This window comes from Varroa jacobsoni, unplaced genomic scaffold (genome assembly GCF_002532875.2).
Source record: "Varroa jacobsoni isolate VJ856 unplaced genomic scaffold, vjacob_1.0 contig01957, whole genome shotgun sequence".
NCBI lineage: Eukaryota > Metazoa > Arthropoda > Arachnida > Mesostigmata > Varroidae > Varroa > Varroa jacobsoni.
This window is the reverse complement of record NW_019214728.1, coordinates 1-15,599: the sequence shown is the minus strand read 5'-3', so window position 1 is coordinate 15,599 and position 15,599 is coordinate 1. Positions and strand designations below refer to the sequence as shown.

Sequence of the window (15,599 nt, the reverse complement as noted above, 5' to 3'; positions counted from 1 at the left end):
GTTTTTTTTTATGGAATAATAATTCTGCCAGGTTTCTTGAAGACGAGAAACAGATAGCCAGCACGTAATGTTAACCGTTAAGTTGCCGTTTAGACAAATCCCTTGAACCATCGAATTGCTATTGTGTTAATACAAAAACGGGGTTTTTATGTCGAACGCGACTCATGTGGACAGAATATTTGACAGGCCAGAATTTAAACTGCCTCTCCAAAGGGTCAATAAAAAGGTCACATAAACAAAGTTTCCCGATAAAAATGCCGACGCTTTGTTAATGGTCTAGCAGGGATCGTACGTAATTTATTGTTTGTGTTCATTAGAGCGAGGCTCATTACTGGTATGGCATGTGCCCGACGTCTTATTACCCTCTATTTATTACCATCGGAACAGAAAAGCAGTGACGATGAGACTGTGAAGAAGGCATAAACACGCTCGACTTTAAAGCGTAATCTGTTTGTTTTGAAGTAATTAAACCTAACACTGCCAAATTGTGAAACGTCAAATGTTATCCATTCGGTGCAGTACCCACAATCAAACCATATGGAAAAAGTAGCTTGCGCGTTATCTCATCGATAGATGCCTTAATATGTTATTTTTATGGTCAAACCTGTGCACACAATACCTCGCAATTATTAAAAGCTCAATAAATTTGCATAGAGTAAAGAAAATTAATGGCATGCAATGGACCTGCGTGAAACGCGATCTGTCGCCTAAGTAATGCGCATATCGTTAGCCATTTGTCAACATTAACAATTCGCGTCAACATCTGTGAATGCGCTGTAGTAGAAAACAGCAGAAGCCTTCGTCTGGTATCGCTAACGTTACGTTTCGTTTTTCCTTGGCCTGACTCCTTTTTCAGAGGCAAAATGCCAACCGACACAATGGACGATATCGAATTGCGCGGAGTGGAGGCCTCTTCGCCCCTTATGCGTCGCCTCTCGCGATCAGACTCATATGCGCAAGAGGACAAAATTGGGACCCAGTGGGGCACGATGTTGGTGGCCGTTCAAGGCGATCGACAAAAACCCGCTTTGTTCACATACCACGACATCGGACTCAATCGTAAGTATACGAGGTTGTTTTTTCAATTTTTTTTTTTGCCGAGGAATTATTTTGTCTGAACATATCACTTAGAATCTCATGAGGTCGTTTCTTTAATTTCCCGGTGTCGAACGGTAGTTCTCAATTATTTTATAGCAGTTTTTACATCACCAGCCACATTTTCCGCCACGATACGTGAACCGAGCCGTTCTTCACGAGATAATTTAGATATTCATTCGGAATAATGAGAGATATGACTAGGTCAAACTGTCAGTTAGTGTTTTATTATGCGCACCTCTAGACTTGTTCATTCATTAATTTCTAAATCTGTTGTTGACTCGATTGCAAAGCAAAGAGAAAGGCTATTTGTGTGCACAATTATTTCCCCCTACTAAATACTCTATCGGATGTGCAGTATTTTACGGGACACAATCGATAAGACTAGAGATCGATAAGCATTACCCCATTCCTTCACACTCCTGTCTGCTGCAGGATGAACCTATTCGTACTTCCCCCTCCTTTCTCCCCACTACAGAAAGCGGAAACTTACCTCGGCATCATTCCGCTAACATAGTTTGGTAGTTTCGCAGTCTCACTCCGAATTCAGTTTCTAAATAGGGATACAGGCAGCTACACTTCACACTTCCATGACCACAGCAGCTTCGTTTCGATGAGTCTCTGCACGGCGGCCATATTCGTCGGCCTGCATAAGCCCCTTAGCGGACGTCAAGGACGAAACATCGGTCTTTCCCTTTACGATACCCCCTTTCCACGTCTCCCCAGGTGGAGCGAAGAGATAATCCATAGGAATGGGTTCCAGAGAGGGTGAGCCTGGAGTTAGCTTGGAGTAATGCTACAAATGCAATCCTGAGCGCCCAGCTGACTATCTGGCAAAACGGTCAAGCAAGAAGAAATGACTTTCAGAATTCTGTTGAAGTAGAAGGAGCAAAGGCTCTAGCTCTAGATAGATGAATGAATGAATGACCGACGAGCACTGAAGGCTGTTAGGAATCTGTCGGAACCGTTACTTCCCGTGCTGCCGGTTGAACATTGGTATAAACCAGTTATGGCGTGTTATTCAACAAAGGCTACCTGGTTAGCTTTTCTATTTTCGGATAATGACGCTAATAAGCGTAATGCTTGTCTTAATTGGTCTTCTTTTTATGCTCGCTCTTTTCAAATGGGTATCTCGTGTTATCTATCACTACAGACGTGTCTAACTTCCAAGCATTCTTCAACTACGTCGACGTCAATATGATGATGAAAAACTTCTGCGTTTATCACCTGAACGCACCTGGACAAGAGGAGGGCGCCGCTAATTTCCCTGATGGGTGCGTGTCGGTTTCGACTTGCTGATTTCGTATTGTTGTTGTAGAATAGGATCATTGTTGGAACCCAGAACTAAAAATGATCGCTAAATATAGACTTTAAAGGAGAGCAATACTATCATCAAGACTAGAAATAATGACTTACTGAAAGGAAAGATATCATCGAACCACTTTTGACAGAAATGGCATAGATTGTATAGAGATATTATTGGTCAAGCATCTCGCTATTCAAAGTTACATATTTATGAGTAGCAGCGGTAATTCCTTTTGTAAGACTAGAGATAAAAATTGAAGAAATGGCGATTGAGCCGGAGATCTATTTTAACTGTAACTGCAATATAATGGTATGGTAAATATATGTTGTACAGTTACGCTTTTCCAACGATGGATCAGCTCGCCGAGATGGTGCTGCCTATTATGAAGTTCTACGATGTCAAGCACTTTGTTGGTTTTGGCGTTGGAGCTGGCGCTTATATCTTAGCAAAATTCGCACTTGACTACCAGGAATGTATTGATGGACTCTTCCTGATTAACTGCACGGCAAGCAAGAGCTCCTGGACAGAATGGGGCTACCAAAAGGTTAATGCCATGTACCTCAAGTAAGTGACCGGCTTACATAAAGGCATTTATGCGAGAGTATATACCCTTTTGATTTTTTTACACGTGAATACTTTGCAATCACATAACTCAGCTATTTTCCATGCGTCACACACACTTAAAACTATTTACAAATCAACTCAATGTATCGATCCATTAACTATGTCAGGTCATCGGGTATGACCGCTTCGACCTTGGAATACCTACTGTGGCATCATTTCGGGAAGCTCTCTGAGGAGCGGAATTACGATATGGTGCAGGTGTACCGCAACTACTTCAGCAAATCCATCAACGCACAGAATCTGTCAGCATTCATTGACGCATTTATTAAGCGTAACGACCTAAATATTGTCCGAGAGCTCGACCCGAACAAGAAGAAGGGAACTCGCAACTTTAAGTGCCACGTTATGCTCGTTGCGGGTGCGCTCTCGCCACACGTTGACGATACTGTGAGTACCTTATGAAATATATAGCCTACTTTGGCCCTGACTCTAATTTTCTAGTCAGTATCTGTAGTTGGTGCCCATATGTTTCGCACGATGTCAGAAAGACCTAGCGCTATTGGAATCGCCAGTTCTCGGCCTAGTTAAAAAGGACTCACCTGCCTTTCTGTGCTACCTACCTATTTTTAAGAACTCTGTTGCTGTTTTCAGACCGGACCTTTAAATCACAGTTTGCGATTTGAGAGTTGAGCTTGAGAGAGAGAGAATGATCACCCGATCTGCTTCTTTGATTTACAGCAACTACCAGTACACTAACCTACGTACTTTGACATTCATTCTGACTTGCGTAGATGAGAGAGCAATAGTCAACGTGGGATTAAACGAGGGAAAAGGATGTCCTGCATAGCCAAGCTCTTCCCTTAGTTTATCCGACTCCTACAATTATAACATTTCTACTAGACTGGACGGTGAGGCAAAGAAGAGCAGCGAAAGTTAGAGCTCGATAATTAGAGCATACCTTCATGGGGCGCCATTATGTTCTTTTTTCCGATATCTGCCCGCCCGAATCTGCCCGAGCTGGCGGTCCATCAGTCCTGAACACCTCAGAGTTCACTTCAGGCTAAATATAGATTACGCTATTCCACGTTGACCTTCCATTAGCGAATGTTTAGAGATATTTCAAAGAGTAAGCGTTATTCGCACAAAAACAAACGGGAACTAAAGAGGCTCCGTGTAAATCTACAGAGACAAAGACCTAGTTACAATGTAAAGATGACTGATCGTCGTATTCGTATGTGCTGTTAAAGGCAAAATAAACTGATTTCATTCGACATATTTATGTGTAGCAGTTACTACCGAAGAGAATGTCTTATTTGGACAGAACGGTCACTATCTAGTTTAATAAACGATGGGGTACCGAATAGCTGACACAGACACAGTATCTTATCGTTTGGCAATTCAATGTGCGATTATAGGTGACGATGAATGGGCGTTTGGACCCGTCTAACTCATCATGGATGAAGATCTCGGACGCCGGCATGGTGCTCGAGGAACAACCTAGCAAGATTTCTGAAGCGCTAAGGCTTTTTTTGCAGGGATTGGGCTATGGTAAGTGAGGTAGTCCGCCATCACCTCCGTGAAGCTTACCTCTTTCAGTATAAAATTGATGATATGGCGTCACGGCATGTACCTACTACCGTAAATATTTATAATTGTTTATTATCACGATATTCTCAACTGTCATATGTGTCGTTTGATTAACGAGCTCATATCGCTGTACCCGCAAAGTGAACTCGTTTAAGTGGATTGGCGGCCGTCGCTGTTATTTCAGGTTTGGTCGCCACTCATGCACTCTAAATCAGCTGGCTATATACATTCACCATTACCACACTTTTTAGATTACTTGAATTTATGAGAGTGAATTCCTGCACCATCAAAATTACAGGCGGTATGTACGCATTCCTTGGCCAACGTTCACGTCAGTTGTTCCATTTCTTTCTGGCTCTATTTGCCCTTACAGCTTTGAACTCTGCCCAGAGACGTACTTCGGCCGCGTCCCTGAATGAAGCCCTAGCGGAGAGAAGGAGGTCTTCAATCGCCGCTAAGGAGGCTGCTGCTGCTGCCGCAGGTCAGTGCCAAAGACGGTTGTCTAAACCTTAAGCGAATCAAATTGCTCCTTATATCGATCCGGAACAAAACCATATGCGCCGCTCGCCATATGCCCCACGTCCTTCAGTATAAAGTTTCAAAATCCTCCATACAGGTGAAATTGCTAAGGCATTGTCCATGGTAATGAGAATTTACCTAGTGGTTTGATAGCCCCTGACCAACCTGATTCGATCCAGATTTCGAGCGTGTCCTTCTTTTTACCATTCACCAATTGACTGTTCCTGCTGTTCCTTAACCCGGCCAAATGTACACTAAGAAGTTGTCTACGATTGCAAACTTCACATCGACTGCAGTTCCTTCTCGTTCGCGTTCTTAAGAAACGAAACCTTCCAAGTTTTGTCTCTTCTCACAGAAACACTCGGTTTCGTTTGTTTTGTTTGAAATTTTCCTGAAAATCGTCAACAAATGAAATATTCAAAAGGTTTATAGTTACTGCTGGTAATGCCCTTTGTACTTAGCAGGACAGTGAAATTAGGGCAAGTGGTGATTTGGCCTTTGTCTTAACCCGGCCTTAATTTCTATAATACTTCATCAATCTAGTGCCCTTTTTGAGCAGTCTGTTCACTTAAGATTATGCGCGAAACAGAGTGGTTAATTGACGTGGAAGCCTCTTCAGCACTGCCATATGTTTTCATGCGTGCGTGCGTGTGTGAACGACTTGTTTACCTTGTCTGATGTTGGATTGCTGTCCTGATTTGAGCCGTCCTATTCTCACCAAGCTTGATATCGCAGCCTGTCGCCTTTGGTGTAGTAGTTTTTATTTTCGTTCATTCGTGGCTCTCGTCTGATTACCATTGTCGTTATTGGTGTATTTCTCCTGACTACTAAGCCATTTCGTTAGTCTTTTCTCGCCCACTCAACAGCAGTCAGTCAGTCAATCAGTCAGTCCTGTATTGTATATCTTCAGTCTTCTTCTTGCTGGGTTCTACACACCGTATCGCACACTGTATGGTGTTTGTCGTGTTCTGAATTGTTCAAACGCAAGGACGTTGAATGTTGTATCTTACCAGCTCCAATAGTCCTATTAATAAGAGTCCGAAAAAGTTGGCATATATTTACCCTCCCTTAAGGTCATATATGATTGACAAGTGAGCGAGCCGGACCGATAGAAAGTGTGGCCATGGCCTTCGTTGTTGTTGTTGTTGTTGTTGTTGTTGCTGCTGCTGCTGCTGCTGCTGCTGCTGCTGCCGCCGTTGTTGTTCTTGTTGTTTCTCGTTCTTAATTGATAGTGTCCTTTCATCGTCTAACTTATTTGTAACCCTCGTGTTGTGTTGTATTCTTGCTGCTCATACTGTTACTACTATCCGCATCTTCTGCCGTCACAACCATGAATCTCCGTGTGCCATTTTCACCAACACCCAATCTGTCTACTGCATTCGGTCCCGCTCTGCCGTCTATCCTGCTGCTGCACTCCGTTCCGCTGCGCTATGTGCCTCTCTGTATGTGTGTGTGTGACTGTGCATTCGAACCTGGGCAAAAACAACAAAAAAAAATTGCGACGCCATTGATTGCGAATACAATGATCGTTCATTCATCACCAACGTTACCAATCATATGGCCACTATTAACACCATCGTTGAAATAAAAATTGATATTAATTAAAATATATTATCGACCAATGAAAACAAATTATATATATATATATATATATATTTTTTTTTTTTTTGCAACAATATTTTTTTTCTGACTTGACTTCTATTTCGATCATATATTCCGTATTATTTGTACGAAATCATTTTCGGTTGATATCCAACGAGTGCCTCCTAAACCTTTGTTCGGCACTTATATGATACTGGCTAATTTATCCCTCTTTGATTTTGTTTTTGCACTGTATGAGTTATGCATGCATTATTGATGTGGTTGGCGTTATCAAAAATATATTTCTTTTACTTTTCCCTTTGTGTACATCCGTCATGTTCAATTCTGAATCATGCTCGGATCTTCTTCATGATATTCTCTATCTATTCGTAAATATTCATGCACGCCTTGTTGCTGCTTCTATATCAGCGCCCTGAGCCTAAGTCTCAGTGTGCCATGATACGTCTATATGGCACCTTTCACCGCCAGAACTGTGTCATAACTGAGTCCGCCCGTAGATCTGAAGAATTGAATAAAAGATGTCAAATCGAACAGAAGTTATCAACTCCATCGACACCACCTGGTGTAGCCTATTTTGGCCGCTGAATTATTCTTTAAGATGTGAAAACCACGGATCAGGCGCCATTGATCTAAGGCAAAGTCACAGCACCCAATAAACTTCTCTTTCTCTAAAGCATTTCAAGACGTCTAAAAGGGGCACCAAAGACTGTCGCGGAGCTTTTCCGTCCGTTCCAATGATCGATTTTACCAATATCTCATTAACGAGCCAGAGTCCGCTCAAACACCAAGGAAAGTTCAGTTCAAAGATGTTTCAATGAACAGGTCTACATAAAGGTTTAAGAACCAGATAAATTTACAGAAGTTGGAAACAAACAGGAGACCTTTTTTGTCTCGTATTCGGCACATGCATGTGTCCTAACTCTATAATGGTGTGCTATTATTAATTTAGTTAGAGGCGATACGTATATTAAACAATTGTCTCATTCAGCTATTCATCTGGTCGCATCGGATAGCCATAAACAGCTACTGAGTGGAGTTTTGTCCATACTTAACAACAGCGTTAGAGAAAATCTTATATTGCCTCCTACTACCGCTTTCTAGTATCCAGTGAACACTAAGCCGGCATAAAGTACGTAATAAGAAATCGGATTCTTGGTTGTTTTATGCCGACCATGACGTGTTGCCGATGGCGAGCCGATAGTTCATATATTCTGAGATCTAGTTATACACATTTGACGTCCATAGGAAAAAGCTGATAGCTTAGCAGCAGTACCTCTCCAAAGTCGAAGAGAGAGGACTTCGAGCGACTGTTGTGTATTAGTCGTAGACGAGGTGGGACATTTTCGCGTACGAGATGCAGCTTATATATATATATATATATATATATATATATATACATATATATACATATATATGTCTCGTAGATAACAACAAGAAAATATATGCAGCCTGCTATTTTTTTTCTTGATTTGAGGAAAATGTATTGTTCAGGTTTTCCTGACAATCTTACAATACGTTTTTAAGAAAGTCCGAAATATAAGTAACCCGAAAAAATAAACTAAACGTAGATAAACTTGAAGGGCGTGTAAAATGCTCTACGTCCTTTTAATGCCGTTGCTACCAGTACATGCTATATTGACAAACGGCAATGTTAACCATATTCAATCGTCAATAAATTGCGCTGGTAATTCCAGCAGGAGAAATGTTTATTAAAAAAATGTTTTTCGCTTAAACGACTTAGCCGTTTTTCATAAAAACGCATAGTGCGACATATACGCCTCGCTCAGGAAAAAACAATCTATCAATTTACATACATATACAGACGCGTGCAATGATGCTAGAATAAAACTTAACCTTCCTTCCGAGTTTACCAAAATTAAAGAAAACGATATAATGAGCATTGACTATGCTTGACTGGTAGCTACAATCAATCCATTACTAAACAATAAATGTTTGCCTTCGTTAGAGAAGGTTTCCTAAAAAAACGTGCATTTTTATTTGGGCTCGTAATAGAAATTGTGATAATACTAGTTCCAACGGTGGTAATACCGGGCCCCTGGTAGTATTACTGGTACCGATGATACCAATAAATCTAACAGATATTTAGTGGTCTGTACTAAAAACCGGGAGTAGATACATGTTGGTTCATACGAGGTTCCAGCTGTCTGATGGAATGCCTAATAGCGGTACCGCACATCAAACTCAAAACATTTGATGACAGTTTCAACTGGAAGGCTAGTAAAAAAAAAACTCAAACGAATTGATGATGGGCATGAGTGACGTAAATGACTGATTAGGAATGACTGAATGCTTGCCTGACTGATGTAACCTTGCGTATTTGTGTTGATCCTGCCTTTTTTGTTCTTTTTTTTTTCATTATATATGAATCTGTTTTGCCTACGTTTGTTTGTTGTGACACGTTGATGGATACGATGCAACTCTATAATCTATGTCTGGCTAGTTGGTATATCTAATCGAATATCGATCGCTAATGTACGAACTTGTCTTTTTTTTTTTATTCCCTTCCCGCATGCCGACTGTTCGGAATAACCACACCGGTGTCCTGCACCCGCCACCACCTGCCCATCGACGTGCATCACGCAATCGCTCGCGTTCTATCCCCTTTGGATTCGTGTGATCGTCTTTGTATTTTCTTCTCTCAAATGTTTTTGTTCGCAATTATTTCTCGTTATTTAATTGGTCGCACTAAAAAAATCGATTTTTCTATGGATAATTTTATTTAATTGATTAACGGTGACACTGACCCTCGCTGTCAAAAACCACGACCCGCTGTTACACGACGTCCTGCTCCACACCCACCTAACCAACTACGCCTTTTATCACGTCTCCTGCCTGTCTCATTTATTGCACCACATATTGTGGCATATCGTTTGTTACATGGCGAAATTACGGACTATATGCCCAATATTCACTGCTTAATTTCCCTCAAATGCGCTAAAATCAAAATAAACACGCTCCACCTTTTGCCGGTGTATGACATAAATCGAACTTCACGCTCTCCTCTTGCACCGATCATATCTTTGTCGATACCGGGGGCCATCATCGGTCACCATATGGATTTCCTGTCGCCGATCCTGAACTGATGCGGAACAACAATTCGTGCTGTTATCACTTACGTGATCTGCAGTTGTCACCAGAATGGCCCGACAGACTTCCGTTGTCGAGGAGGATTCAACGTCGGATAAAGTAAACATCACTGAGAATCCCATCGAAACATGTCAATAACTAAAGGTTGGTGCGCACTCGCATGACGTTTTGATTATATTAGTCAGCAGTATATACTAGTGGTATATCCTGGCACCTATTATAAACGGGACATTTAATAACTTTGTGAGAATGTTTTTTCTTCTCTTCCACTCTGAATGCTCGTACTATTTTTGCTGTTAATTCTCTATTAGGCGAAGCCGCTGCGCCGTTCGGAACACCCCCTTCATGGAGCACATACCGGCCGGACGGCTTCCGCAGCATCGCCATCGCCATGTGCGAGTCCCTCATCCACCTCATTATCACTTTACCCCCAAATAGCAACAGCAGCAGCAGCATCTAAAGCCAGAAGCGTTCACAGCAACGAAAGCAGCAGTAACCTCGGAAGATCAACCACCCCATTGATTGGCAGCAACGGTGTCGGTCTCGCCATAGCTCAGGCAGTGACTTCATGGGGTTCGCTGACTTCAGAAGGTGGCAGCGCTTTGTCTCATCATGTAATCGCATCTTGTTCTCCGTCTTCATCTACTTTTTCTTGCCATAGTAATCCGTTATTATATTCGAGGACCACAGATCAGCAACAACAAAGTACCCGCCTTGCCGGTAGCCAGTTTGAACAGTTGGCGATTGTCGACAGTTGCGCTGAGCATTACCTGCAGCAACAGCAGTCGCAAAACGCGTGCAGTCCTCCGGTTGCGGATGGAGTCGGTGCACCCAGTAGCGTCGTGAGGATCAGCAAAAACGGAAAGGTTATTGGCAGCCTCAAGATATCCTCGTTTTCACCATCGAACTCGCTGCAAGGCAACAGGACGGGCAGTGGGGAATTTCTTCAGACCCAGAGGCTTGAAGGATCGGCTGTTGCCCAGTTGGAGGATGTGGATACACCCGAGCAGCATATTAACTGCCAGCTAACTCTCGAGACTACGGAGGCGCAAGGCGTAAGCACTGGCCCTGCCACAAAGTTGCCTTACACTCTCAAGAGCCTTAGCCGGCCCCCGGTTGCTCCCGCTTGTTGGGGTCACACGGGGGAGGCCCGTGCGCTTAGTCGAAGCCACGCTCTAGCAGCAACGGAAGAAGTAGTCGTAGTTGAAGCTGCGTCGGCCATAGCTTCCGCCACCGCCACAACGCGACAGAAGTTCTCCGAAGACGTTCAAGCTGTCTCCGGTAGCAGCGACACCGCTCACAACAGCAGCAGTAATAGCCGCCACCGACGAAAACTGAGCGGCCAAGCGTTGCTTTCAGAGGAGAGTAGTACCTGCTTTCCTTTGATCTCTTCCGATGCCGTAATCGCAAGAGCAGCAACCTCAACGGATTCCTCTCCGACTGCGCAAGTGCCGAATCGAGTCATCAACAAGGCGCATCCATCTCAGCATTCTGAGCACCGCGGTGTAACCGTAAACCGGGTGGGCGATTGCAGCCGCAACAGCGGCTGCGGGGGCTCACACCCTCCCCTTGAGGAGGACCCCACATCTCCAATTCATTATAGTACCCGTAGACAACAGCAGAAGCTGCAACGACCGCAGGTCGACAACAGAGAATCCTTTCTACTTCATTCGACGGTTACTCCAACTGCTGCGCCAATTTTAGCAGTCTCTCAGCTGCAGCAGCAACAGCAAAAGATTCAACGGCAGCACCAGTATCAGCCTAAACTTCTTCCACTTGGGACAACCACAATTACTTCTGTCACGACAACGACGGCAAGTTCAACTACGACAGTGGCTGTTGCTGGTAGTACTATAAAAAGTAGTGGTTCACCGATTGTTCCTCCACTTCGAGCATTTTCTGACTTAATTCCAGCTTCAACTAGCGGCAGCCACAGTTCCGAATCTTTTGCTTTCTACGTCACTCCGATAACGTATGTCTCATCTTGTCCTTCAACTCCATGTTCTCCTATCTCCTGTAATCCTTCGGCGCTGCAGACGACGACCTGCTTTTCTCTGCTAGCTACTACTCCCTCTACTACTACAATGAATACGGTTACGTCATTTCGTTCTTCTTTAACGACATCTGTCTCGTCTACATCAAACAACAAGAGCTGCAAAAACAGAAACATGGAACGTCAACATACTAGCAATAAGCAGGGGCTATCTGCCGAGCGGAAACGGAGGCCTCCTACCGGAAAATCTTTCTTATCTTCTGCTCACGAAACAGCAGCGGCCGATTCGATGAGTGTCAGGCGTGCAGTGTCCGTACCCTTAAACGCAGTAGCGACAACGATAAGATCGAACTGTGCGAATAATGGAAGCAACACTATCAAGAATAACCATAATAACAATAACAATAATAACGACAATAACAATGAGCTACACGGCAATTTACTAGTGACTGCATTTAATGAAAGGGAACGCGAGCAATGGGACTCCGTCGAATATCCTCCAGCAGGTATCGCTGCCGCTGTCCCGCCGCCGCTCGATATGACGAGTTGTTTATCGAATTTAGGTAGCAATATTTTTAAAGCGACGTCAAAGAACAGAAAAAATATTCAGCCGATACAAGGGTTTCGGAGTGATCGGGTTGGGCCTTCGGCAATGGGCATGGTTGGAACGGTGGTCAGCGTCAATAAGGGCGGTCAATTCATTTAGTACACATACACACACTTCCACACACACACCCACGCACACACATAGGTAATATAATATAAAAAGCCTGTTACAAGAAACACCGGAAAGGGATCTTCCATAGGCCCTCAAAAGGCGCCACTCTTGTCCTGTTTAAGCAAAAGAGCAAAAGAAAAAATCGAGTATTTAACGTAAGATACGATGAGAATGAAACACGCTAGACCTGAGCGCAAGGCAGAACCTTTTTTCTCAGGGAATATTTAATCCAATGAGACCGAGTTATGCACAGACCATCGTGATATGGCACCGCTTATTCGCTGATCACGGGACTCCCATACAAGGCCAGGCCTGCCCTAGGCCACTGCAATTCGTTCACCTAAACACCAAGACTTTAACAGTAACACCCAACCAAGCCATCAAGTCAGCTTCTCCTTCGAAACTACCCATTCGAGCGAGTCCACCACTTAAGAAAGAAATACAATAGCGAGAGGGGTGATAAAATCTGAAAGGCTCGATATACACAAAGTAGGACAAAAAAAATACAGGAAACCTTTTTCGCACTTTCTCGAATTCATCAAAACATCAAAGACAATTGTCCGGACGTTGTCAATTAATTTATTTATAACATATATATAATTGTACTTGGAGATGTACGACATACTAGGGATACGAATAGCTTATTGTAACGCAGAAATAACACGTTTTTGAAAAACACACAGCAGCGCTGAACAATATCCTGAGAAGTATACGATATATGCTATAGGAAGTTAAACCTAATCGTTATATAGGGTTTCGGGGTTGGCAACGAATAAAACAGCGTATGAACGTGTGATGAAGTGGTCTACGATGATAATATATTCGTATATAAATATATGTACAATATAAAATATTAGTTCGCTCGTTGGCTAGGAAAGGACAATGCCTCGACAAGCCAAAGCAATCGCCGAAGCAGTACCGGTTCGTGATTTTCGTCTAGAAACTGTGAGAAACATACTGAAGCAGCAAACAATAGTAACTAATATGACAACAGAAGAAAAGTTACAGTTTAATTGCCGTCGAAGAAAAGAATATCAAAAAACAAAAAAAAGACACCTCTACTAACACAGCCACTAATCTATAGTGAATTATATATACATATATATAATTATATACATAGAGTGAACACTATCACAAACATCGCAAGTGTCTTTAAAAGAGCAGAAATCAATGTAGCATTTCTGTTGTATGCCTAGTAATTATCATAGCCGCGCAGAACCATACAACAGGTAGTAAATATGGTGGATCGTGATACAAATAGTATTAAAACATAGAAAGGAATGAGTAACAATGCAGGTCAGCAAAACAGAGGAAAAATGCTTACCTATGCTAGATTGTTCTATGATGGGCTGTCGCGAAGAGCAGACACTGCCTCTTCTGGTGCGGTAGACGGACGACTTTGTGTGATTATAAAAATGGACGGACAAGGGGAAGAAGTGACGAAGAGAAGCTGCGAACGATGAAAATGACGACCAAAAAAAAACACTGAATGCAAAAATGCCAACTTACCCTGTATGCGTGTTTCTTCTTTAGTTCGCTGTGCCTTTATTTCACACATGATTCCTTTGTTATCTTACCTTTGTAGAATTGGCGCCGTCGACGAGCCGCGGCAAAAGCCCGCAGGAAAAATATCCCATGACCGCTATGGTGTTTACACCGGCACAACGACATTTTCTGGTACTTCGAGCATCTACAAAATACGTATTTACCGGCGGATAAACGAGTGGACAAATGAAACCATTTCAGCGAACTCGCGCCTGTCGCTTAGAGATGTAGAACGTACTGAATGACAAACGAACTATTACCTAGAAGCTTTGGACAACGGTGTTCTGCGGTGTTAGTCGATAGGTGACCTGTAATCATAATGCGGTACGCGTTGCTCACTCACTAAGGTCAAACAACAAGCAGAAAAAAAATGAACGCGTACGACGGCGCTTGCTTAACTTAACTTAACAACATGATCATCTAAGAGTAAGGACATTGTTATTAATATGTCTAATTATGTAACTACTAGCAACGTATTACTTTGTACGCTAAGTCATCCGTCGATTGTTATTGTTGTTGTTGATCCTGCGGGTAATAAAGGGACGACGAGTGACGAAAAAAACAAATTGACTGGACACGTATAGCAACACATACCAAAAGGCAAGTGACTTGTGATGAATTCATAGCAAATACGAAGAAATGGAAAGGCATTAGGCCTCAGTACGATGATTGTGCAATGGCTTCGAAGTTACGCGTTATATTTTACTACAGTATAATATTTTCCTCATAATGATAATGTCAACACACCGCTGACCGGCCGGCGACTTAGGTCAATTTATCGCATAACTTTAACAGTACTGCTTTAAAACTATCAGTAACAGTAACTGCAAGACAAAATAAAGAAAAATAAGATAAACGAACGTAGCATTACTATTGTTATCATCCGACGGATAACGAATAAAAACGACCAAAAAAAAAACATTCGAAGCAGCGAATTTTGAAGACTCTAAAGAGACACAACAAATCACGATAGATTATATATATACACATTGTCACTGATAAAAGTAGACAGAATAAGAAACATGAATAAAAGCAGAATTACATATAGTAAACGTCTGTTGGTTTGTATTTTTGTTTGATTATGTTTTTGATTATGTTAACACAGAAACAAACAAAAAAAAACATACCGAACATCGTGGCTGACAGGACAATAAACTAACAGGTTGACCGAATATTGAAAACGTGCTGTGATACTAGCACAGCACTAGCAAAGAAGAAATTATAATCGTTTGTCACTCTCAGCTCTTCAAATACGAAAACATGCATTACATGATTTATATACATACAAGAAACCCTTCCCCGATAGAAAGATGACTGCGACTGCAACCGCATCAATCGTGTGCAGTTGTATCGTTTATGCTGTTTACTGAGCAATCGAAAAACCCCTACCGACTAATGGAGCTTGTGAGATATAAACAAACTATATTCATATAATACCGTTGTTACCGGATATTATAACAGGCTCTTGTTGTGTATCATCGAAATAGGCCGAAAACAAACAAACGAGACTAATGGGGAGATAGAGATGACAAATATAATAGTTTATTTACATACATACATAC

At 42.3% G+C, this 15,599-nt stretch overlaps 1 protein-coding gene and 1 long non-coding RNA gene across 10 annotated transcripts in view; one reads left to right on the top strand and one right to left on the bottom strand.

Moving 5' to 3' along the window:
- The window catches only part of LOC111272299 (uncharacterized), a 53,795-nt gene extending 46,720 nt beyond the window's left edge, over window positions 1-7,075 (bottom strand). For 2 of the 3 annotated variants that reach the window (XR_015315683.1, XR_015315684.1), the window contains exons 1-2: window positions 6,134-7,075; window positions 5,237-6,039 (exon numbers count right to left, since the gene is read on the bottom strand). This is a non-coding gene — a long non-coding RNA (uncharacterized LOC111272299). The remainder of the gene's footprint in view (window positions 1-5,236; window positions 6,040-6,133) is intronic. The other variant, XR_015315685.1, reaches the window with a different exon arrangement.
- MESK2 (misexpression suppressor of KSR 2) overlaps window positions 1-10,232 on the top strand; it is a 31,694-nt gene extending 21,462 nt beyond the window's left edge. For 6 of the 7 annotated variants that reach the window (XM_022853674.2, XM_022853673.2, XM_022853671.2 and 3 more), the window contains 8 exons: window positions 857-1,059; window positions 2,249-2,369; window positions 2,735-2,965; window positions 3,133-3,412; window positions 4,381-4,513; window positions 4,926-5,033; window positions 9,822-9,925; window positions 10,093-10,232. In XM_022853674.2, coding sequence (XP_022709409.1) covers window positions 864-1,059; window positions 2,249-2,369; window positions 2,735-2,965; window positions 3,133-3,412; window positions 4,381-4,513; window positions 4,926-5,033; window positions 9,822-9,919 — 1,167 coding nt within the window. In that variant the 5' untranslated portion in view covers window positions 857-863 and the 3' untranslated portion in view covers window positions 9,920-9,925; window positions 10,093-10,232. Of the gene's footprint in view, window positions 1-856; window positions 1,060-2,248; window positions 2,370-2,734; window positions 2,966-3,132; window positions 3,413-4,380; window positions 4,514-4,925; window positions 5,034-7,081; window positions 8,094-9,821; window positions 9,926-10,092 lie in introns of those variants that run through there. The other variant, XM_022853677.2, reaches the window with a different exon arrangement.
- The last annotated feature ends 5,367 nt before the right edge of the window (window positions 10,233-15,599 follow it).